We start from the raw sequence: 25,704 nt of genomic DNA, 5'->3' as shown, positions 1-25,704 counted from the left end.
TTTTATATATCTTAAAGCCACATGCTTGTCCAGGCTCTTTAAAAACTATTAAGGACATACTTTATTAGTTTCAGGTGTGCAAATAATTTGATATTTGTGCACATTATAAAATGATCACCACAGTAAATAAGTCTATCACCATACATAGAAAAAAATGTTTCTTTTTTTTCTTGTAATGAAGACTTTTAAGATCTACTGTATTAGCAACTTTAAAATATGCAATATAGTACCCACTGTAGTCACCATGGCATGCATTGTATCTTCATGAATTATATATTTTATAACTGGATGCTTGTGCTTTTTTTTTTTATTTTAGATTTTATTTATTTATTCATGAGAGACACAGAGAGAGAGAGGCAGAGACACAGGCAGAGGGAGAAGCAGGCTCCATGCAGAGAGCTCAGTGTGGGACTCGATCCCAGGACTCCAGGATCATGCCCTGGGCCGAAGGCAGGCGCTAAACTGCTAGGACACCCAGGGTTCCCCAATGCTTGTACTTTCTTGACCTCTTTCACCTGTGTCACATACCACTGGTCTGCCTGGCGATGTTCTTTGTAGCTATGAACTTGATTTTTTTGGTTTATTTTGTATATTCTACATATAAGTGAAATCAAATGATATTTCTCTTTCTTGATCTGACTTGTTTCACTTAACATAATGCCCTTAAGGTCCATCCACGTTATCACAAATGGCAAGATTTCATTCTTTTTTATGGCCGAATAGTATTCTAAGTATGTGGGTAGGTGGGTGGGTGTGATATATGTATCTTCTTTATCATCCATCAGTGGATACTTAGGTTGTTTCCATATCTTGTCTATTGTAAATAATACTGCAGTGAATATGGGAGTACATATATCTTTTCAGATTAATGTTTTTGTTTTCTTCAGATAAATATGCAGAAGTGAAAGTATAGGTTCACAATTTTATTTTTAATTTTTTGTTTTTAATAGTGAATGCACTAAAATTCCTACTGATAGTGCATAAAGGTTTTCTTGAAATTGTCATGAACACTTATTATTTCTTGTTGTTTTGAAAATAGGCAGTCTAACAGATGTGAGGTGATATCTCATTGTGGTTTTGATTTGCATTTCTCTGATGACTAGTGATATTTTTCATGTGTCTGTTGGCCATCTCCTTTTCTTCTCTGGAAAAATGTCTATCCAGATTCTCTGCCCATTTTTAAATTGGATTTTTTTTTTGCTATTAAGTTTGTATGTGTTCTTTAATAATTTGGTTATTAACCCCTTATCAGAAGCTTTTTAATTTGATATAGTCCCTTCTGCACAGCAAAGGATATCATCAACAAAAAGAAAAGACAACCAACTGAATAGGAGAAAATATTTGCAAATCATATATCTGGTAAGGGGTTAATATCCAAAATAAACAAATTTTTGTTTTTCTTGCCTTTGCATTTGGAGTTACATTTTAAAAATCATCACTAAGACCAAGTCTAGGAGCTTACTGCCATGTACTCCTGTTTTATGGTTTTCAGTCTTACATTCAAGTCTTTAATCCATTTCATTTATATAAGATAGTAGTTTCATTCTTTTGCTCTGGCTGTGTAGTTTCGCCAACACCATTTATCAACATGACTATCCTTTCTTATTGGATATTTTCGCCTCCTGTGTCATAAATTAATTGGCCATTTAAGTGTAGGTTATTTCTGGGTTTTCTATTTTGTTCCAGTGATTTATGTGTCTCTTGTTATGCAGTAGCATATTGTTGGATTATTATGGCTTTGTAAAGTAGTTTGAAATCAGGGAGTCTAATTCAGCTTTGTTGTTCTTTTTCAAGATTGACTGTGGTCTTTTATGGTTCTATACAAATTTTAGGATTTTTTTTTCCTGTGAAAAATGTCATTGGAGTTTTATAGGGATTGAATTGAATCTGTTGATTGCTTGGGTAATGTGGACATTTTAAGAATATTTGTTATTCCAATCCATAGCATGGAATATCTTTCCATTTATTTGTGTCTTTTGTAGTTTCTTTTTTCAAAGATTGATTGATTTATTTATTTATTTATGTATGTATTTATTTATTTATTTATTTATTTATTTATTTATTTATTTATTTATTATTTAGAGACAGAGCATGGGGAGGTGCAGAGGGAGAGTAAGAGAGAAAATCCTCAAGCTGACTCTCTCCTGAACTTGGAGTCTGATGCAGGACTCAGTCCTAGGACCAAATATCATGACCTGAGCAGAAATCAGGAGTCAGCCACTCAACTGACCGAACCACCCAGGCACACCCCTTCTATAGTTTATCAGTGGCTTGTAGTTCTCAGTGTCTAGGTCTTTTACCTCCTTGATTGAATTTATCCCTAGGTATTCTACTCATTTTGATGTAATTGTAAATGAGATTTTTTTTCATTCCTGTTACTGATAGTTTGTTGTTAGTGTATAGAAAAGCAACAGATTTTTCATATTGATTTCGTTTCCTGCAACTATACCAAACTGTTTATCCTAACAATTTTTTTTTTGGCAGAGTCTTTAGTGATCTCTATATACAATATCATGTTGTATGCAAACATTGACAGTTTTCCTCTTGCTTTCCAATTTGGATTTCTTTTTCTTTTTTAAAAGATTTTATTTATTTATTTGACAGAGAAAGAGAGCAGAAGCAGGGGGAGCAGCAGGCAGATACAGAGAAGCAGGCTCCCTGTAGAGCAGGGAGCCCAACGTGGGGCTCAATCCCAGGACCCTGTGATCATGACCTGAGCCAGAGGCAGCTGCTTAACTGACTGAGCCACCGAGGCACACCTCCAATTTGGATTTCTTTCTATCTTTTCTTTCCTTCTTTTACTCCCTTCTTCCCTCCCTTCCTTTTTCTTTCTTCCTTTTTTTTCCTTTCTCCCTTCCTTCCTTCCTTCCTTCCTTCCTTCCTTCCTTCCTTCCTTCCTTCCTTCCTTATTGGTCTGGCTAGGACTTCCAATACTATGTTGAATAAAAGTGGTGAGAGGGAGTAACCTTGTCTTGTTCTTGATCTTAGAGGAAAAGTTTTTATCTTTCACCGTTGAGTATAATATTGTTGTGGCTTGTCATATGGCCTTTATTATGTTAAAGTACTTTCCCTCTATACTTGCTTTGTTGAGTTTTTATCATAAATGGATGTTGAATTTTGTCAAATGCTTCTTCAGCATCCATGTGATGATCATGTGATCTTTATTCTTCATTTTGTTAATGTGGTGTCTGTGTGATTGATTTGTAGATTTGAACAACCCATCCTTGCATCGCTGGAATAAAACCCACTTCATCATGGCATATGATCCTTTTGATGTATTTCTGAATTCACTTTGCTGATATTTTCTTGAGGATTTTTGGACCTATGTTTATCATGGATATTGGTTTTTAATTTTCCTTTGTTGTGGTGTCCTGTCTGGTTTCTGTATCAAGGTAACAATAGCCTTGTAAAATGAAGGATTCTCCCTGATTTTTTAGAAAGGTTTGAAGAGGGTTTGCATTGGCTCTTCTTTGAATGTTTAGTAGAATTCACCACTGAACCAGCTGGTGCTCGACTTTTGTTTGTGGGATGAGTTTGATTATTGATTCAAAAATCAATAGTAATTCATCTTACTAGTAATTGTTTTATACAAATTCTCTCTTTTCTTTATGATTCAGTCATGGAGGGTTGTAGTTTTTAGAAAATATCCATTTCTTTTAGGTTTTCCAATTTGTTAGCACATAATTGTTTATGGTACTCACTTAATGATTCTTTGTATATATGTGGCATCGGTTGTACCATCTCTTTCATTTCTGATTTTATTTATTTGAGCCCTCTATTTTTTTTTTTTTTGGTGAATCTAGCTAAAGTTTTCTCAGTTTTACCTTTTCAAAGAAGCAGCTCCTAGTTTTACTGATTTTTCTTATGTCTTTTTAGTCTCTAATTTTTTCCATTCAGATCTTTGTTATTTCTTTCTTCTACTAACTTTGTTCTTTCTAGTTCTTTAAGGTATAAAACTAGGTTGTATGTTTTGAGATTTTTCTTATTTATTGGGGGTAGGCATAGATCGCTGTGAAATTCTCTCAGAACTGTTTTTCTGCATCCTATGAACTTGGCATGTTTTATTTCCATTTCCGTTTGTCTCAAGGTATTTTATTTCTTCTTTGACCCTTTAGTTGTTCAGTAGCATGTTGTTTGTTTTTAAAAATTTTTACTTAAGTTCTACTTATTTAACATATAGTGTAATATTGTTTTTGGGTGTACAGTGTAATGATTCAACACTTCCATACAGTACCCAGTGCTAATCACAGCAAGTGCACTCCTTAATCTCCTTCACCTATTTAACCCGTCCTCCCCTCATCATCCCTTTGATAATCATCAGTTTGTTCTCTATAATTAAAAGAGTATATTTATTGGTTTACTTCCCTCTCTTTTTTTATCCCCTTTGCTTGTTTTGTTTCTTAAGTTCTGCATATGCATGAAATCATATGGTGTTTGTCTTTTTGTAACATACACATATATATGTGATGTGTGTGTGTGTGTATCGCACATCTTTATCCATTCATCAGTCAGTAGACACTTAGTCTGTTTCCATAATTTGGCTATTGTAGATAATGCTGCTGTAGATATCAGGGTACATCTATCCCATTGAATTAGTATTTTTGTATTCTTTGGATAAATACCTCGTAATGCAATTGCTGGATTGTGGTCAAGTTAGTTGCATTTTTAACTTTTTGAGGGACCTCCACACTGTTTTCCAGAGTGGCTTCACCAGTTTATATTCCCACCAACAGTGCATGAGGGTTCCCCTTTCTCCACATCCTTGCCAACATCTGTTGTTTCCTGTGTTGTTGATTTTAGCCATTATGACAAGTGTGAGGTGATATTGTAGTTTTGAGTTGTATTTCCCTGATGATGAGTGAGGTTGAGCATCTTTTCATGTGCCTGTTGACCATCTATATGTCTTCTTTGTAAAAATATCTATTCATGTCCTCTGCCCAGTTTTTAATTGGATTATTTGTTTTTTAGGTGTTGTATAAATTCTTTATATATTTTGGATATTAACCCTTTATCGGATATGTCATTTGCAAAAATCTTCTTCCATTCCCATAGTTTGCCTTTTAGTTTTGTTGATTATTTCCTTCACTGTGCAGAAGATTTTTATTTTGATGAAGTCCCAGTAGTTTATTTGCTTTTGTCTCTTTAGCCTCTGGAGATATGTCTGGAAAAAAGTTGCTAAAGCCAATATCAAAGAGAATACTTTGGTATGTTTTACTTCCATTTTCTAGGATTATTATGTTTTCCTCTAGGATTATTATGGTTTCAAGTCTCACATTTAAGTCTTTAATACATTTTGAATTTTTTTCTGTATTGTGTAAGAAAGTGGTACAGTTTGATTCTTTTGCATGTTGCTGTCTAGTTTTCCAAACACTGCTTATTGAAGAGACTTTTTCCATTGGATATTCTTTCCTGCTTTGTTGAAGATTAGTTGACCATGTAGTTGTGGGTTTGTTTCTGGGTTTTCTATTTTGTACTATTGATTGTGTGTCTGTTTTTGCTAGTACCATACTGCTTTGGTCACCACAGCTCTGTAATATAGCTTGAAGTCTGAAATTGTGATGCCTCCAGTTTTACGCTTCTTTTTCAAGGTTGCTTTGACTATTCAGGGTCTTTTGTGGTTCCATACAAATTTTAGGATTTTGTTTTAGCTCTGTCAAACATTCTGTTGATATTTTGATAGGGATTGTGTTAAATGTGTAGATTGCTTTGCATAGCATATACATTTTAACAATATTTATTCTGATCCTTAAGCATGGAATGTTTTTCCATTTCTTTTGCCAGTGTTTATAGTTTTCAGAGTACAGGTCCTAATCCCTTTGGTTAGGTTTATTCCTAGGTATCTTATTGTTTTTGGTGCAATTATAAATGGGATTGATTCCTTAATTTCTCTTTCTTTTTTTTTTTTTTTTTTTTATAAATTAATTTTTATTGGTGTTCAATTTACCAACATACAGAATAACACCCAGTGCTCATCCCGTCAAGTGTCCCCCTCCGTGCCCGTCACCCATTCACCCCCACCCCCCGCCCTCCTCCCCTTCCACCACCCCTAGTTCATTTCCCAGAGTTAGAAGTCTTTATGTTCTGTGTCCCTTTCTGATATCTCCCACACATTTCTTCTCCCTTCCTTTATATTCCCCTTCACTATTATTCATATTCCCCAAATAAGTGAGAACATACACTGTTTGTCCTTCTCCGATTGACTTACTTCACTCAGCATAATACCCTCCAGTTCCATCCACGTTGAAGCAAATGGTGGGTATTTGTTGTTTCTAATGGCTGAGTAATATTCCATTGTATACATAAACCACATCTTCTTTATCCATTCATCTTTCGATGGGCACCGAGGCTCCTTCCACAGTTTGGCTATTGTGGACATGGCTGCTAGAAACATCGGGGTGCAGGTGCCCCGGCGTTTCATTGCATCTGAATCTTCGGGGTAAATCCCTAACAGTGCAATTGCTGGGTCGTAGGGCAGGTCTATTTTTAATTCTTTGAGGAACCTCCACACAGTTTTCCAGAGTGGCTGCACCAGTTCACATTCCCACCAACAGTGTAAGAGGGTTCCCTTTTCTCCGCATCCTCTCCAACATTTGTTGTTTCCTGCCTTGTTAATTTTCCCCATTCTCACTGGTGTGAGGTGGTATCTCATTGTGGTTTTGATTTGTATTTCCCTGATGGCAAGTGATGCAGAGCATTTTCTCATGTGCATGTTGGCCATGTCTATGTCTTCCTCTGTGAGATTTCTCTTCATGTCTTTTGCCCATTTCATGATTGGATTGTTTGTTTCTTTGGTGTTGAGTTTAATAAGTTCTTTATGGATTTTGGAAACTAGCCCTTTATCTGATATGTTATTTGCAAATATCTTCTCCCATTCTGTAGGTTGTCTTTGAGTTTTGTTGACTGTATCCTTTGCTGTGCAAAAGCTTCTTATCTTGATGAAGTCCCAATAGTTCATTTTTGCTTTTGTTTCTTTTGTTTTCGTGGATGTATCTTGCAAGAAGTTACTGTGGCCAAGTTCAAAAAGGGTGTTGCCTGTGTTCTCCTCTAGGATTTTGATGGAGTCTTGTCTCACATTTAAATCTTTCATCCATTTTGAGTTTATCTTTGTGTATGGTGCAAGAGAGTGGTCTAGTTTCATTCTTCTGCATGTGGATGACCAATTTTCCCAGCACCATTTATTGAAGAGACTGTCTTTCTTCCAGTGGATCGTCTTTCCTCCTTTGTCGAATATTAGTTGACCATAAAGTTCAGGGTCCATTTCTGGATTCTCTATTCTGTTCCATTGGTCTATGTGTCTGTTTTTGTGCCAGTACCACACTGTCTTGATGACCACAGCTTTGTAGTACAACCTGAAATCTGGCATTGTGATGCCCCCAGCTATGGTTTTCTTTTTTAAAATTCCCCTGGCTATTCGGGGTCTTTTCTGATTCCACACAAATCTTAAAATAATTTGTTCTAATTCTCTGAAAAAAGTCCATGGTATTTTGATAGGGATTGCATTGAACGTGTAAATTGCCCTGGGTAGCATTGACATTTTCACAATATTAATTCTGCCAATCCATGAGCATGGAATATTTTTCCATCTCTTTGCGTCTTCCTCAATTTCTTTCAGAAGTGTTCTATAGTTTTTAGGGTATAGATCCTTTACCTCTTTGGTTAGGTTTATTCCTAGGTATCTTATGCTTTTGGGTGCAATTGTAAATGGGATTGACTCCTTAATTTCTCTTTCTTCAGTCTCATTGTTAGTGTATAGGAATGCCATTGATTTCTGGGCATTGATTTTGTATCCTGCCACGCTACCAAATTGCTGTATGAGTTCTAGCAATCTTGGGGTGGAGGCTTTTGGGTTTTCTATGTAGAGTATCATGTCATCGGCGAAGAGGGAGAGTTTGACTTCTTCTTTGCCAATTTGAATGCCTTTAATGTCTTTTTGTTGTCTGATTGCTGAGGCTAGGACTTCCAATACTATGTTGAATAGCAGTGGTGAGAGTGGACATCCCTGTCTGGTTCCTGATCTTAGGGGAAAGGCTCCCAGTGCTTCCCCATTGAGAATGATATTTGCTGTGGGCTTTTCGTAGATGGCTTTTAGGATATCGAGGAAAGTTCCCTCTATCCCTACACTCTGAAGAGTTTTAATCAGGAATGGATGCTGTATTTTGTCAAATGCTTTCTCTGCATCTAATGAGAGGATCATATGGTTCTTGGTTTTTCTCTTGCTGATATGATGAATCACATTGATTGTTTTACGAGTGTTGAACCAGCCTTGCATCCCGGGGATAAATCCTACTTGGTCATGGTGAATAATTTTCTTAATGTGTTGTTGGATCCTATTGGCTAGTATCTTGTTGAGAATTTTTGCATCCATGTTCATCAGGGATATTGGTCTGTAATTCTCCTTTTTGGTGGGGTCTTTGTCTGGTTTTGGAATTAAGGTGATGCTGGCCTCATAGAATGAGTTTGGAAGTACTCCATCTCTTTCTATCTTTCCAAACAGCTTTAGTAGAATAGGTATGATTTCTTCTTTAAACGTTTGATAGAATTCCCCTGGGAAGCCATCTGGCCCTGGACTCTTGTGTCTTGGGAGGTTTTTGATGACTGCTTCAATTTCCTCCCTGGTTATTGGCCTGTTCAGGTTTTCTATTTCTTCCTGCTCCAGTTTTGGTAGTTTGTGGCTTTCCAGGAATGCGTCCATTTCTTCTAGATTGCCTAATTTATTGGCGTAGAGCTGTTCATAATATGTTTTTAAAATCGTTTGTATTTCCTTGGTGTTGGTAGTGATCTCTCCTTTCTCATTCATGATTTTATTAATTTGAGTCTTCTCTCTCTTCTTTTTAATAAGGTTGGCTAATGGTTTATCTATCTTATTAATTCTTTCAAAGAACCAACTCCTGGTTCTATTGATCTGTTCCACAGTTCTTCTGGTCTCAATTTCGTTGAGTTCTGCTCGAATTTTAATTAACTCTCTTCTTCTGCTGGGCGTCAGGTCGATTTGCTGCTTCTTCTCTAGCTCCTTTATGTGTAAGGTTAGCTTTTGTATTTGAGTTCTTTCCAGTTTTTGAATGGATGCTTGTATTGCGATGTATTTCCCCCTCAGGACTGCTTTTGCTGCATCCCAAAGATTTTGAACAGTTGTATCTTCATTCTCATTAGTTTCCATGAATCTTTTTAATTCTTCCTTAATTTCCTGGTTGACCCTTTTATCTTTTAGCAGGATGGTCCTTAACCTCCACGTGTTTGAGGTCCTTCCAAACTTCTTCTTGTGATTGAGTTCTAATTTCAAGGCGTTATGGTCTGAGAATATGCAGGGGACGATCCCAATCTTTTGGTATCGGTTCAGACCCGATTTGTGACCCAGTATGTGGTCTATTCTGGAAAAAGTTCCATGTGCACTTGAGAAGAATGTGTATTCAGTTGAGTTTGGATGTAAAGTTCTGTAGATATCTGTGAAATCTATCTGGTCCAGTGTATCATTTAAAGCTCTCGTTTCTTTGGAGATGTTGTGTTTAGAAGACCTATCAAGGGTAGAGAGAGCTAGATTGAAGTCACCAAGTATAAGTGTATTATTATCTAAGTATTTCTTTACTTTGGTTAATAATTCGTTTAAGTATTTGGCAGCTCCCACATTCGGGGCATATATATTGAGGATTGTTAAGTCCTCTTGTTGGATAGATCCTTTAAGTATGATATAGTGTCCCTCTTCGTCTCTCACTACTGTCTTCGGAGTGAATTTTAGTTTATCTGATATAAGGATGGCTACCCCTGCTTTCTTTTGCGAACCATTTGAATGGTAAATGGTTCTCCAACCTTTTATTTTCAGGTTGTAGGTGTCTTTCTGTCTAAAGTGAGTCTCTTGTAGACAGCAAATAGATGGGTCCTGCTTTTTTATCCAGTCTGAAACCCTGCGCCTTTTGATGGGGTCATTAAGCCCGTTCACGTTCAGAGTTACTATTGACAGATATGAGTTTAGTGTCATCATGATATCTATTTAGTCCTTGTTTTTGTGGATTGTTCCACTGGACTTCTTCTTAAAGGGGAATTTTAAGAGTCCCCCTTAAAATTTCTTGCAGAGCTGGTTTGGAGGTCACATATTCTTTCAGTTCCTGCCTGTCTTGGAAGCTCTTTATCTCTCCTTCCATTTTGAATGAGAGCCTTGCTGGATAAAGTATTCTTGGTTGCATGTTCTTCTCATTTAGGACCCTGAATATATCCTGCCAGCCCTTTCTGGCCTGCCAGGTCTCTGTGGAGAGGTCTGCTGTTACCCTAATATTCCTCCCCATGAAAGTCAGGGACTTCTTGTCTCTTGCTGCTTTAAGGATCTTCTCTTTATCTTTGGAATTTGCAAGCTTCACTATTAGATGTCGAGGTGTTGAACGGTTTTTATTGATTTTAGGGGGGGATCTCTCTATTTCCTGGATCTGAATGCCTGTTTCCCTTCCCAGATTGGGAAAGTTTTCAGCTAGGATTTGTTCAAATACATATTCTGGCCCTCTGTCCCTTTCGGCGCCCTCGGGAACCCCAATTAAACGTAGATTTTTCTTCCTTAGAGTGTCATTTATTTCCCTTAATCTGTCTTCATGGTTCTTTAATTGTTTATCTCTTTTTTCCTCAGTTTCCCTCTTTGCCATTAACTTGTCTTCTATGTCACTCACTCGTTCTTCCACCTCGTTAACCCTCGTCGTTAGGACTTCTAGTTTGGATTGCATCTCATTCAGTTGATTTTTAATTTCTGCCTGATTGGATCTAAATTCTGCAGTCATGAAGTCTCGTGAGTCCTTAATGCTTTTTTCTAGAGCCACCAGTAGCTGTATAATAGTGCTTCTGAATTGGCTTTCTGACATTGAATTGTAATCCAGATTTTGTAGCTCTGTGGGAGAGAGGGCTGTTTCTGATTCTTTCTTTTGAGGTGAGGTTTTCCTTCTAGTCATTTTGCTCAGTGCGGAGTGGCCAAAAACAAGTTGTATTGGGAGAATGAGAGAAAGAGAGAGAAGGAAAGAAAAGAGAAAAAGAAAAAAGAAAAAGAAAAGAAAAAGGAAAGAAGAGAAGAAAAAGGGAAAGAAAAAGAAAGAAAGGTGAAAAAAAAAAGGGGGTGGGGGAAGCAATCAGAAATCAAAAAGAAAAGAAAAAAGAAAAGAAAAAAAAAAAAACACGGGGGAGTATTTCTGTAGAGTTTAAGTCCCTTGACTTCCCCTGGAACTGGTCCGTCCAGCTGGTCTTCTGGGGGAGGGGCCTGTTGCGCTGATTTTCAGGTGTTAGCACTTGGGGGAGCTGCTCTGCCCCTGCCTGCTGCAGGGCTCAGCGGGGGTTGTTTACCCCCGTGAGGTCTCAGGAGGATCAGCGGCAGTTGCTATGGCAACTCTGGAAGCCTGGATTCAGTCTCCGCAGGAACTACGGGCTCGGGGCTCTCGGCTCTCCGTCCGCAGGGCCTGGAGGCTCCGGGGCGGGGCCGCTGATCTGCTCAGCTCGGGGCAGGAGCGTCCTCGCTGTCCTGGGCCCTCCCGGCCTCTGCCTGTCCCGGGGGGAGGCCGGATCCTGGGCTGTGTCCCGGCGCCCTGTGCTCCCGGGCCTGTGTTGTTGGATTTGCGCTCCCGCCCCGCAGCTCCCTCCCTGGAGCCGCTCCCGAGCCCCTCCGAACTGCTCCGGTGCGTGCTGCAGCCCTTAGGGAGCTCGGTGCACTCTCCTGCGCTTGCAGGTGCCTGTTAGTGTCCCCGGGAGCCCGAGGGCATCCCCGCCCTCCTGGGTCCTGCTCCAACTCCCTGCGAGCCCCTTTCAGCCGCCCGGGAAGGTTGGTGCAGCTCCTGCTCCTCCGGGACGGGGCTTTCCTGTCCTGGGGACACTCGCCCCGGCCTCAGCCCGGCCCCTCCGGGGCCCCTCCCCCTCGGAGGCCTTTTGTTCCTTTATTTCTTTTTCCCCGTCTTCCTACCTTGATAGAAGCGTGAACTCCTCTCACTGTAGCATTCCAGCTGGTCTCTCTTTAAATCTCAGGCCGAATTCGTAGATTTTCAGGATGGTTTGAAGGTTATCTAGGTAATTTGTTGGGGACAGGTGATTTGGGGACCCTACTCCTCCGCCATCTTGCCCCTCCTCCCCTAATTTCTCTTTCTGATGCTTTATTATTAGTGTATAGAAGTGCAGTAGATTTCCATATGTAGATTTTGTATCATGTGACTTTACTGAATTAGTTTATCTTTTTTTTTTTTTTTGGTGGTCTTTTAGGTTTTTTATATAGTATCATGCCATCTGCAAATAGTGAAAATTTTAGTTCTTCCTTGCCAATTTGGATGCCTGTTATTTCTTTTTGTTGCCTGTTTGCTGTAGATAGGATTTCCAGTTCTATGTTAAACAATTGTTCTTTAACAGTTGAAGAGTGGATATCCCTTTCTTTTCCTGATCATAGAAGAAAAGCTCTCAGTTTATCCCCATTGAGGATGATGTTAGCTGTGGGTTTTTCATATATGGCCTTTTTTATCTGTCCTCTTAAACCTACCTTGTTGAGGGATTTTATCATGACTAGCATGTTGTTTAATCTCTACATATTTGTGAATTTTCGAGTTTTCTTTATGTAATTGTTTTCTAGTTTCATACCTTTATGGTTGAAAGACGTTTGATATGATTTCAGTCTTTTAAAGTTTATTAAGATTTGTTTTGTGTCCTGACGTATGATCTATACCAGAAAGTGTTAGTTATAGTTACAATATGCTCTTGAAAAGAATGCATATTCTGCTGCTTTGGAATCAAATATTCTGTATATATCTATTAAGTTAATTTGATCTAATGTACCACTTAAGGTGCAACACGTATTTGATAAATTGCACTTTCTTAATTTTTTTACTGTTCTTAATAATTGATTTACTGTTTGAGTGGCTCAGTCAGTTGAATGTCTGACTCATGATTTCAACTTAGGTCATGATCTCATCTCTCATGGTTATGAGATGGAGCCCCAAGTTGGGCTCTGCACTCAGTGGGGGAGTCTGCTTGGGATTCTCTCTTCTGCCCCTCCCCCCATTTCCCCATTTGCACATGCAGGCACACTCTCTCAAATAAATAAAACTTTAAAAACATTAATTGATTTACTGCTCATTTTATTGTTTTACTTATATTTTCTATAAATATTTATACTTGTTATTTTCATTCTCATCCTTTATTTACTTCTCTTGTTTAATTGCAAGATTTGATATTTATTAGTTTGTTGTCCATTAATTTAAGTGATATAGGTCTATATTTTCATATTTTTGAAGAATGTCTAGTTTTGGCATACTTCTTATGCTGCTTTCCAAAAAAAAGATTTGGAGAGGCTCATGACTTGAATGGATTCTAAACTTAAATTCCTATATTAGCCACAGTATTCCAAAGGAAAAATCCTCAATTATACATAATAGTGTTTAAATTAATTAGGTTTAGCATTTTTGAAAGAATTAGTGTTATAGAGGTAGTTACAGGGAATATTTTTTAGAACTTTGAGTTAAATAGCAAAAATTCAATTTTATGGTTTGTAATTTCTCTTTCTATAAAGGTACATACTATTTTTCACTTTAGTATCTCACATCCTCCTGTGTGAGACCTTTGTTTTGGTTCTATATGTCTGTTGTTCTCTGAATATACATCGCTCTTCCGACCATGGCACTGTCATGCATGGTTGCATTTATTATTTAATTTATCACTTGAGCACCTTTGTTTTCTAAATGATATACAAAGTTTTGGAGTTATGGTGGTAAATAAGAAAGCTATATGTCTCATAGTCATGGACTTTCTGAATTACACTACTAACACAATATGGTGATTATAAGCTTTGGAATTAGGCAGACATGGATTCAAATACTTCTTTTGCCACCTAGTAGCAGTATTACCGTGGGTGTTAATATCTCTACACCTTAGTTTTTTCATCTCATCTCATCCTTTAGAAAGGAAATACTAAATACTTCTACTTGATAGCATTTTTATGTAAAGTCTATGTAAAGAGCTAATATTTGTCAACTACTTTGCACAGCCCTTGACACACAGCAAGTGCTCAATAATGGTATGGTAATTATTGTTAATACTAGAACTACTTCTACCACAAAAATCATTGCACATGAAAACATCTTTGAGTATTTTGTCACAGTCCACATCACATTTTTCTAAGGCCATAGAGCATGAAGACTCAGACTTTAAAAGCATGCATTTCAATAGTTGAGCTAGATTTGTTGAAAGAGAGAAAAGCAATTCAGTCTTCTCTAGTTGAATGATTAAATGTGGTCTTTGTTGATTTTAGTAATATTTAAGTGAGCATATTTTTATTGTTTGTATTATAGTTTAGATCTAGTTTTATAAAATTGCTTCTTGGCTTTAGAATAACAAACGTTATTCTAACATGTGTGCAGTGAAATAGCAACTGGACACTGCTTTCCATTTTATTGTTTTGGCATCTTTTGCTTAAGTAAGGCTTATTAAATGAAATATTAATCACAGCATGGAAGTAAATACTTTACATTCTTCTGTACCTTCTCTGGACTTTGCAAATGGCATAACTTAGTTCTCTGACCTCTTTTAGTATTAAAATGTTACTGAACCATTTTACTTACCTTTTGCAATGTCAAAGGCCAATAAGAAATGTCTTAATTCTAAAACTTTTTAAATCTTTGGACTGATTTTAGGAATCTTTAGATTCATTGCAAACTTTGATGAATGATACCTGAAGTGGAAAACTGCTCAAAGTGGGCAATAGAGTTTGGACCTATCATTTTCATCTTGTAATATACAAAAATGGGGGAGGGCATAAGACTATACTTGGACTAAGTACTTGGATCCAAAATTTTGTATCTGAAGGTAGGAGAATAATGGAATTCATAGGATAAACTCCAAGTCAAAAGGCAAAAGTTTTTAAGATGAATCAAGTATGACAAGAGAGTATGTGTGTTTGATGATGGGGTGGGAAAAAGAACTCTCACATCGAATAGGCTAATCTTTTGTTCTTTTTTTCTTCTTTCTCTTTACAAAACAGTCAAATTTGACTTTTTATACCTGACAAATGGCCTACCTGAAATATTTCACAGAAGAGAGAGCAGGATTAAACTAGTATTGTGTTATTTTTTTGCTAAACTGAAATTTTTCAGTATGTTTAATTGGTTCCTCTTTATTAAATAGGGCAAAAATAAAACTTTTGGAAAGAAACTTGTAATGTTATTAAGTATATAATAGCTTAGAAGTAGTGATAACTGTGAGAAATAAAAACATTAAAAAATTAAAATGGGTAATAACAGGATTTGGGGTTAGTACAGGGAAGATCAGTGGAAGTCTCACATTCATGTAAAGACTAAACAGATATATTATTAATCTTAATAAAGACTGCTTTGGTTGGAGGGGTTAGGACAGAAGTCCCATTTATATGAATTCAAGAGAGAAGAGGAGGAAAGTAAGTAAAAGTGATAAGTATTGATAACTCCCGAGTATCATTGCTAGAAAGGCAGTAAAGTAATGAGGGATAGTTAAAGAGAGATGTAGGGGTTAAGGAAGGGGATTTGGGGTATTGTTTTATTTTTTAACACTGGAAAATATTAGAACATACTAGCTCATGGATGGATCTGGTCCATTAAAAAGTGAAAGTTAGTCACATAGGGGAGATTTGTTGCAATTTTTCTAGCATTGACAAGATGTGATGGTAACTATTGTGTAAGATTAGGGTTTGCCTTTAGATAAGAACATGATTAGTTCATCCATGGTAACGTGGGAGGGCAGAATTTATGAAAATAAATATAAGTAGATTATTGATCTAATGATAAAAGAGAGAGAGGTTCTCTTCTAATTGTTTCAGTTTTTAAATGATTTTTCCAGGTCTTCAACTGACAGTATCTGAGAGAAGGAGGATAATTGGACTAGGGCCCAATACAAAAGAAAGAGAGCTTCAGAAAACCATATAATTTAAGAAAAAAACCTGGCCTGCTTTAAATATTTATATTACCCACTTGGCTCTTGAAGTTATTATTTCAGATCCTGATTAAACTCTTTTCTCTGTTTTGGAGAAATGTTTCTCTCTTCCCTCTCAGCTCCTTATTTAGGGTGAAACAAAAAACAGTTATTCCGTTGGACAAAGTTAGATATCTGTTTTATCCTAATAAAAAGATGAACAACAGAGTATTTTTTGACAGTCTTTTATATCCAGTCACTAAGTTGTGTTTATTCTTATCAATTGCAATGTCAAAAATTAAAGGACTGTTGACATTCCGATTTCACTTTTTTCATTTCTTAAAAAATATAATTTTGTTTTTCTTCTTCTTTTAGATGTTCTTAATAGTTGCTCCTCTTTCTGTCCTCTACAACTGGAGGGATGAATTGGACACTTGGGGATATTTCAGAGTCACTATTTTACATGGTAACAAAAAAGACAATGAACTGGTTCGTGTAAAGCAGAGGAAGTGTGAAATTGCTCTAACAACTTATGAAACGCTACGTTTATGTCTAGATGAACTTAACAGGTAATGGAAATGATTACATTAATATTCTGTTTACATCCACTGTATCCTTTTATGTTGTGATTTTAAAAAAGTTCTAAATATTCTTTAGCATTTAATTTCATTTCAAAATTATTGAAATACACAGTTTATAATAACTTGTTTTCTAAGGAGGAAGAACCTATAGGTGCCTTAGCATGGAGCCTGCTTAAGATTCTCTCCTTCTGGGATCCCTGGGTGGCGCAGCGGTTTGGCGCCTGCCTTTGGCCCAGGGCGCGATCCTGGAGACCCGGGATCGAGCCCCACGTCGGGCTCCCGGTGCATGGAGCCTGCTTCTCCCTCTGCCTGTGTCTCTGCCTCTCTCTCTCTCTCTCTCTGTGTGACTATCATAAATAAATAAAAAATTAAAAAAAAATTCTCTCCTCCTTCCTCCCCCTCTTAAAACAAAACAAAACAAACCTGCATCAGATTTTATATAGTCCATTCTTTTTCCTTTATTCTATTTCCAAACAATGCATCCTAAAGGAGGGTAATACTGTTCTAAATTTCATGCATATGGCACCTCTAGATTAAGACAGCAGTTTTCGTGAATGATTTTAATTACGGGAATTTGTTGTAATTGTTGAGCGGCAAAAAATATATATATACATTTCGAGGATCAGTGTTCCAGGACTGTAAGTACCCAAAAGAAATGAGCTGGTAACGTATGCCTACCTACATCTTAAGATTTTAATGGGGCATCTCAAGACATAACTATAAAGCCATGTAAGTGTTTGATATGTAACAGATGATGCATAGGAGCACATAAAGAATCTAACTCTGCTGCAGAGTGAGTAGAATGGTCAGGGAGCTTCCCAGAGAAGATGACCTATGATCTGAGTAAGAATTGAAGGATGGATAAGTAAGAGTTGAAGAATAGAAGAATAATGTAGGAAGAGAGACCAAAGCGCATTTGCAGAGGCCTTCAGCCAACAAACATCATGGCTCATTTTTGAATAAATGAAAGCAGTTCTGATACTTTGTGTGTCTTCTGGCTATAGCATGTGTGTAAGAGGGAAGTGGCTAGGAGACAATAATAGTGTGGGAAGCAAGGAACATTTTATAAAAGACACTGAAAGCTCTCTGGAGGAATAGAGGTCTTTATTTATCGAATAGTAAAGTATCCTTGAAATGTTTACGGTGGATTACTAATATGGTAAAAATGGTCAGATTTACATTTTATGAGTAACCTATCGGCTATGTATGCAGACAGAGAAGAACCAAACTAAATGGAGAAAGACCAACTAAGAGGCTTATTATGAGCTAAATTGTGACCCTTCCAAATTTGTATGTTCAAGTCCCAGTCCCAAGGACCTCAGAATGTAACTGCATTGGAGATAATATTCTTAAAGAAGCAATTAAGTTAAAATGCGCAGCCATTAAGGTAGTCTAGTCCAATCTATCTGGCGTCCTTAGAAGAGAAAGATATCAGGAACTTGAGTACACAGAGGAAAAGATACATGGGGACACAGCAAGTGTCATATATATAAGCCAAGGAGAGAGGCCTCAGAAGAAAACAAACCTGCCAACACCTTAGTCTTGGATTTCTAATCTCTAGAACTGTTGTGTTTAGCACCTTTCGCTCATCATAATATTTTTGAGATTCATCTATGTTGTTGAAGTATCTGTGATTGTTCTTTTTTAAAGCAGACTTGTATTGCATTTTATGAATATACCACATTTTGTTACCCATTAATTTGAGAATAGATATTTATATTTGGATTTTCTAGTTTTTGGTTATTTTAAGTAAAACTCTAAGAAATGTTGCTGTGTAAGCGTTTTTTTAAGGATACATTTTCATTGATCTTGGGTAGACATACTTGCATTTCCTGGGAGTGGAATTGTTGGGATATGTAACTGGAGAAGAAACTGTAGAAGAACCTGCCAGACCATTTTCTTGATGGGTTGTACCATTTGTTCCAACTAGCATTTTTGGGGACTTCAGTTGCTTTACATATTCTCCGACATTTATCATTGTCAGTCTTTTTGTTTTTAGATATTTTAGTGTGTCTGTGGTGGTACTGTGTTGTATAATTTGTATTTTTCTGAGGTATGTATATATAAAAAATATGTTTATTCTACAGTTGTTAGATATAGTGTTCTATAAATATCAATAAGGTCAAGTTGGTTAAGAGTTGTTCTTAAGTGTTCTCTATCTTTACTGATTTTCTGTTTTATAATTTCTGAGAGAGAAATGTAATCTTCAGTTATATTTGTGTGTTTTTAAATTTCTTTCAGTTTTGTCACCTTTCAGTTCATATATTTTGAAGCTCTATTATTAGTTATACACACATTTAAGATTAGTATTTTTTCTTATCAATTGATCCTTTTATCTTAAAAAATGTTCTTTTTATATCTTGAAGTTTTATTTGATATCATTATAGACATAGAGTCTTCTTATAATTACTGTATATTCATCTTTTTATTTGAATATATCAGTTCTTTATATTTACATTGAGGATTTTATAGGTTTTTATTTTAAAGATTTTATTTATTTATTCATGAGAGACACAGAGAACGGCAGAGGGAGAATCAGGCTCCCTCTGGAGTGCCTGAAGCAGGACTTGATCCCAGGACCCCAGGGTCACAACATGAACCAAAGGCAGATGTTCAACCACTGAGCCACCCAGATGCCCTGAGCCTATTGTGGTTAATGATAGCTAGATCTTTTTTTTTTTTAATCCATTCTGATAATCTGCCTTTTTATTTGCAGTATTTAATCCATTTACATTTAATATAATCATTAGTAAAGTGGATTTCCATTTTTGTCAGTTTAGGATTTGATTTTATCTCACTTAGAAGCTACTAATAGCTTGCTCCTGTTTCATAGATGCTATCAGAAAGACAGGAGTAATCTGAGGCATGGAGAACTTAAGTAACTCACCAAAGCCTACACAGCTAAGTTGTTGGTAGACATGAAATTTAAACTTTGACCAACTAACTCCAGAACTTGGGCTTTTATTTAGTATATCATATGATGCCAAAAGATGTTCTTTATGTACATAAATGTAGTAAGATATTCATTCATCATAGTATCAATTGTATTTTAATTTTTAACTATCTACCCCTTTAGGCTGAGGACATTGGTATAGGATAATTTCTGTATTTTAGAACTTAATAACACTTCTAGCACATAATAATTGTTGAATAAATGTTTATTAAGCCATTATCTTCTGTGATTGTTACAAACACAGACACAGTTTCAGGTGTACAACATAGTGATTCAACAAGTTTATATGTTATGCTCTGCTCAAATATTAATTAATTTTTGTGAGAATAGTACCCTGTGTTGGAACAGGATTAAACATTAATCACAGATAATCCAGAGTAAACACACTATATGAGTGAGCTGTATCTCCTTTTGTTATTATATGTTTTGCTTCATTTTTATTTTTAAGTTATATATTATATATGTATATTATTTAAAAAGCCAAATATGAAAAACTGCAACTTACTCCTGCCTGCCACCTCTATTACCTATTCTTCAGACACACCTTCTGTTCTTTTACTTATATTCTTAATTTTACCTCCATATTTCTAAAGAGCATTTTTATGCTGCAACTTAATTTTTTATTTTATCTTCTTTTTTATTTTTCTTTTTTAAGTTTTTTTTTTTTTTTTTAATTCATGACAGATACACAGAGAGGGAGAGAGAGAGAGGTAGAGACACAGGCTGAGGGAGAAGCAGGCTCCACGCAGGGAGCCTGACGTGGGACTGGATCCGGCCCTGGTCTGAAGGCGGTGCTAAACTGCTGAGCCACCCGGGCTGACCATTTTTTAGTTTTCTAAAACTAAATTCACTGATTTCTTTTTAAGGAAAATGAGGATTTTGCCCTTCTTTTGCTTACTTTAGAAGGTGACCTGATTGGACTATTTTATGGAGTAGGAACTATCTAGGAGATCCAACTGCTTCTTAGACTTGAATATTTACTTAAGTCTGATTAATGGAGGAATCTGGTACCACCAATTCCTAACTTTTTATAACCTCAATAATATGAATCAGATTGCTTCTTGGCTTTCTCCACTACTTGCATAGGCTACTGCTTTCTCTGCTTTTGTAAGTCATCTTGTTCATTTTCTTCCCAAACTCTAAAATTTTGTGTTTTTTTTCCTCTTTCTCTTTGTTCTTTTTCAACTTTATATTAAGAAATTATCAAACCTGTAGAAAACTTGAAGTAACAGTATATGACCATCTATATACTTACCACCTAGATTCATCAGTTGTGTGTGTGTATGTATTCAAATGTTGGTAAAATATGTTAATGTGCATGTGCCTATGTCTATGTACTGTGGTGGAACTGAGTCATTTCAATAAGTTGTATATAACATGACAATATTATCTCTAAATATCTTAGCACAGATTTCCTAAAACTAAGTATATTTTTTCTCAGACACATTATCATTGTCACACCTAAGAAAATTAACAGCAATTAAAAATTCTTTATCATCAAAATATGTTAATTTACAGTATTTGCAAAGCAGGATTCCATGAGTGTTCAAGTGATGGATTTGTTGATTAATGTTTAATCTCTTCTAATCTAGGACATTCCCCAACTTTATTTTTTTTTTTTAATTATACTTTGAGGGGATCAGGCCAGGTATCTTTTAGGATGTCTCAAATATTAGAATTGTCTATTTGCTTTCTCAAGGAATTGTGTATTCCTTTAACATCTGTGTTTCTATAAGCTGATTTTGGTCTAAAGGCTTAATTATATTCAGGTTAAACATTTTTTTATATGAATACTTTATAAGTGATACTGTGGGCTTCATATTTATTTCTGGAGATATTAATGTCTGGTTGTTTCACTATTAATGATACCAAGTTTGCTCTACAGGCTAAAGAAGTGGTCATCTGAGATTATAAAGTTATGTTTCTCCCTTTACAATTAGAAGTAATTTGTGAGGTGATACTTTGCCTCTATTTGAATATTCTGATCCTTCAATTCTTTTGCTTAGTGGTGTTAGCATACAAAAAATATTCTTGCCTGAGTCAGTTGTTTTATTGGGTTTTGCAAAATAATATTTTTGTGAATTAATAATTTCTTTTACACTTAATAACTGACATTCTCCTTTAATCAGGAATTTTAACTATGATATCCACTAAAAAAGCAATGCAAATGCTTGATTCTTTGGTGAATTTTCAGACTAAGATGTTGGTGTAATGGTCATCTACAATGATAGCAAAGTTTTCCTCCCATCTCCCCCTCTTTTGAGTGTCACTATGTATTAATGGATTGATTAATGAAGTACATTTGACATACCATAGAATATATCCATTCTAAGTATAGAATGATTTTTAATAAATTTATTTATTTATTTATTTTAAAGATTTATTTATTCATTCAGAGAGAGCGAGAGAGAGGCAGAGACACAGGCAGAGGGAGAAGCAGGCTCCATGCAGGAAGCCCCATGTGGGACTCCATCCCAGGTCTCCAGGATCACACCCCGGGCTGCAGGCGGCGCTAAACCGCTGCGCCACCAGGGCTGCCCTTTTAATAAATTTACAAAGTTGTGATTATCACCACAATTCAGATTTAGAATCTCCATCACCTCAAAAAGTGTTTTGCTTAGAGTCAGTCTGTGGTTCCATCTCCAGTTTCAGGCAATGCAGTGTGCTTTGTTCTCTGTAGATTTACCTTTCCTGAAAATTTCATGTAAATGGAATCATTCACTGTGAAGTCTTTTGTGTTTGGTTTCCTTCATTTAACAATGATTTTTGCGGTTCATCATGTTGTAGCATGTTTCAATAGTTTGTTGCATTTTATTGCTGAACAGTACTGTTATATATATATACCTCAGTTTGTTTATCCTTCCCCCAATGCAAAGACATTTAGATTGTTTCCAGCGTGGGGCTGTCATGAATAGTGCTGCTGTGCACATTTATGTACAAGTTTTGCTTGGCCGTAAATTTTCATTTTTTTTTTTTTTGGACAGGTTCTTAGGAATGGAATTGCTGGGTGTTTTGAGAAATTTAATTTTTTAAGAAAACTGCCAAATTGTTTTAGAAAAGTAGCTGAACAAAAAAGAAAAAGTAGCTGCACTTTCCCAAAAACAGTGTTTGAGTATTTGTTCCCCTATCCTGTCAATACTTGATATTGTCAACCTTTTTTTGATTATAGCCACTTAAATGGATTTGTGGCAGTTTCTTGTGGTTTTAATTTGCATTTTTTTTAAATTTTTATTTACTTATGATAGTCAGAGAGAAAGAGAGAGAGGCAGAGACACAGGCAGAGGGAGAAGCAGGCTCCATGCACCGGGAGCCCGATGTGGGATTCGATCCCGGGTCTCCAGGATCGCGCCCTGGGCCAAAGGCAGGCGCCAAACCGCTGGGCCACCCAGGGATCCCTAATTTGCATTTTTCTAATGACTAAAGATGTTAAGAATCCTTTATGTACTTATTCGTCCTTTGTATATCTTCTTTGGTTAAAAGACTATTAAAATATTTTACTCACATTTAAATTGGATTCTTTAGCTTGTGTTGAATTGTAATAATTCTTTATATATTCTGTGTATAAGCTCTTTACCAGATTGTGATTTGCAAATATTTTCTTCTAGGCTTGTATGTCTTTCATTTTCCTTATGATTTCTTTGGAAGAGAAAAGTTTTTAACTTTAATAAAGACCAATTTATAAAAAAATTTTTTTGTTGATATCATATCTAAGAAATTTATACCTAACCCAGAATCACAAGATTTTTTTCCTATGTTTTATAAGTCTTATAGTTTGAGTTCTTATTTTTAGATTTGTGATCTGTTTGAGTTCATTTTTGTTTATGGTGTGAGGTAAGGATATAAATTTTTTTTCATAAAATTTTGGGGTTTTATTTATTCAGTGTTTTCTATTCAATTATAATCATCATTCTTTTTTTTTTTTATTTTTTTATTTATGATAGTCACAGAGAGAGAGAGAGGCAGAGACATAGGCAGAGGGAGAAGCAGGCTCCATGCACCGGGAGCCTGATGTGGGATTTGATCCCGGGTCTCCAGGATCGCGCCCTGGGCCAAAGGCAGGTGCCAAACCGCTGTGCCACCCAGGGATCCCTATAATCATCATTCTTAATGATGCTCAAATTTTCCAGTTACTCTGGCTTATGTGTCCTTTGGCTCTTTGCTGTTTCCTCTGCTGCATGTCTGAAATCAATCATGTCTCCATGGGGCTCTGTTTTGTTTTATTTTTAGGAGACTGACTACTATGGGTGCTCACTGCTACTGGGGTAACAATTGATTCTAAACCTTTTTAGCAGACAGAGCTACGTATATAACTTTTTAAAATCATAAGTTTATATTGACTTTTTTTCATTCAGATTTAACATTGTAAGTTTTGCTTTTATTTTATATTTCTCTAGTTTATTCTTTTTAAAAATTCCTTTTTTTTGTCATTTTAGTAATGTGTAAATGACTTTTTTCATTGTACCATCATTAAACAGAATCTGTGCCTTTTGTCTCCCTACATATTTTATTTTTATGGGTTGCTCAAACCCATGACCGTTTAACTAACAGAATCATATGGAATCATCAAAGAGTAAATAGGGGAAAAGCTCTAAAACCATGGTAGAGAAAGTTGCTCTCTAAAAATTATACAGAGTAAGAAAGGAAAGCTTTCTCAAACCAACCACTTCCCCACCTTTTTTCTCACTTTGCAGTTTGGAATGGTCAGCTGTCATTGTGGATGAAGCTCATAAAATCAAGAATCCAAAGGCTAGAGTAACAGAAGTTATGAAAGCTTTGAAATGTAATGTTCGCATTGGCCTCACTGGAACCATTCTTCAGAACAACATGAAAGAACTGTGGTGTGTTATGGATTGGTGAGTGAAAACAATTTTTCTTTTTGGGAAAATTTTTAATATTTCTTTAATTTAGTGTTACCTTGTTTGCTCATTAATCATTTCTTTAAAAAAAAAAATCATGTCTATTTATGGTCACGTTTGTCCCAAACACATTATACAGAGTAGAGAGTCTCATGTATACCTATCTTTATATAATACTCTTGGTCCCGAGGTAAATATCTGAATTATTTACCAATTCTGTCATTTTGTAGTTATACATTCTCTTTTCTTATATTTTGTTATTGTTATCATTCATGAACAAGTAACTTAGAATATTTCTTAGAAGGAAAAAAAGTCAATGTGTTTCTTTTTTGATAATTTAATAAAGCCATAATATTTTTGTTGTTGTTGCCTTTAAAGGGCTGTGCCAGGACTTTTAGGTAGTAGGATCCACTTCAAGAAGCAGTTTTCTGACCCAGTAGAACATGGTCAGAGACACACAGCAACAAAAAGAGAACTAGCTACTGGTCGAAAGGCCATGCAAAGGCTTGCAAAGATGATGTCTGGATGGTTTCTCAGGCGCACCAAGACTCTAATCAAGGATCAGTTGCCTAAGAAGGAAGACCGGGTGAGAACTGCATTTGTTTAAATTATTAATTTCTCATCATTTAAGTTATTGATTTTTCATCATGGTTTATTTTTTCTGAAAAAAATTCTTTTTAAGAGGAAATCTATTTCCTGTGGTACTTTATGAATATAGTTTTTTTTTTTTTTGTCTTTTACTAAGGGTGGAAAAAGTTGTTATATGCAAATTCAGAAAGCATTAATTGAGCCCAATCTAACAGGTTAGTTGACAGGTTTATTGTTAGTATACATAAAACTCATTTCTCTTATTTTATAATAAGAAGGCTTTTGGTGTAATTCTTTCTCAATGAAAAAAGAACTCTCTCCCTAATTTGTTTTCTGTTCATATTTTGCCCTTCATATATTGTGGACTATTTGTAGCCCCGTATATTCTTTGAGACCTTGTAACAGATACAAGACTATAGTGTTTAAAAGGTTTGTTTTATAGGTTTGTTTCTTTTAGAATGCTGTTTATTTTATACAACCAACTTAATTTGAAAAAGTTTAGAAAAGTTATAATTAAATTCCATTAATTGTTTAAGAAAACTTGAAGAGTAAATCTTAAGAGTTTTTTTTACGTGTAGTGTCCTCTCTTATAGTTTTTAATTCTGTGGTTCTTCTAACTCAGATAATGGAATAAAGGTTCTATAAATTACTATGAATTAAGCTTAATTAATATTGTCCCACGTATGGGTAATACTATCAAATATTCTCTAGTCTTAGAATATCCTGTTGATTATTACTTTTAAAAGACAGATTTGAAAGGCAAATATACTGATATACAAGTTGGGGAAATTGACTTTTTGATCTAAAGCAAATACTACTATTTAATTGAAATACTTAATGAATCCCC

The 25,704-nt window shown here is 35.8% G+C and overlaps 1 protein-coding gene across 1 annotated transcript in view; it reads left to right on the top strand.

Moving 5' to 3' along the window:
- The window catches only part of ERCC6L2 (ERCC excision repair 6 like 2), a 130,007-nt gene that overhangs the window by 34,485 nt on the left and 69,818 nt on the right, over nucleotides 1–25,704 (top strand). The window contains exons 4-6 of the mRNA XM_055310556.1: nucleotides 16,255–16,448; nucleotides 24,105–24,266; nucleotides 24,648–24,855. Of these exons, the coding sequence (XP_055166531.1) occupies nucleotides 16,255–16,448; nucleotides 24,105–24,266; nucleotides 24,648–24,855 (564 nt within the window). The remainder of the gene's footprint in view (nucleotides 1–16,254; nucleotides 16,449–24,104; nucleotides 24,267–24,647; nucleotides 24,856–25,704) is intronic.

Source organism: Nyctereutes procyonoides, unplaced genomic scaffold (assembly GCF_905146905.1).
Source record: "Nyctereutes procyonoides isolate TBG_1078 unplaced genomic scaffold, NYPRO_anot_genome, whole genome shotgun sequence".
In the NCBI taxonomy this organism is placed as follows: Eukaryota; Metazoa; Chordata; class Mammalia; order Carnivora; family Canidae; genus Nyctereutes; species Nyctereutes procyonoides.
The sequence above is the reverse complement of the archived record's forward strand: the minus strand, read 5'-3'. Positions and strand labels throughout refer to the sequence as shown.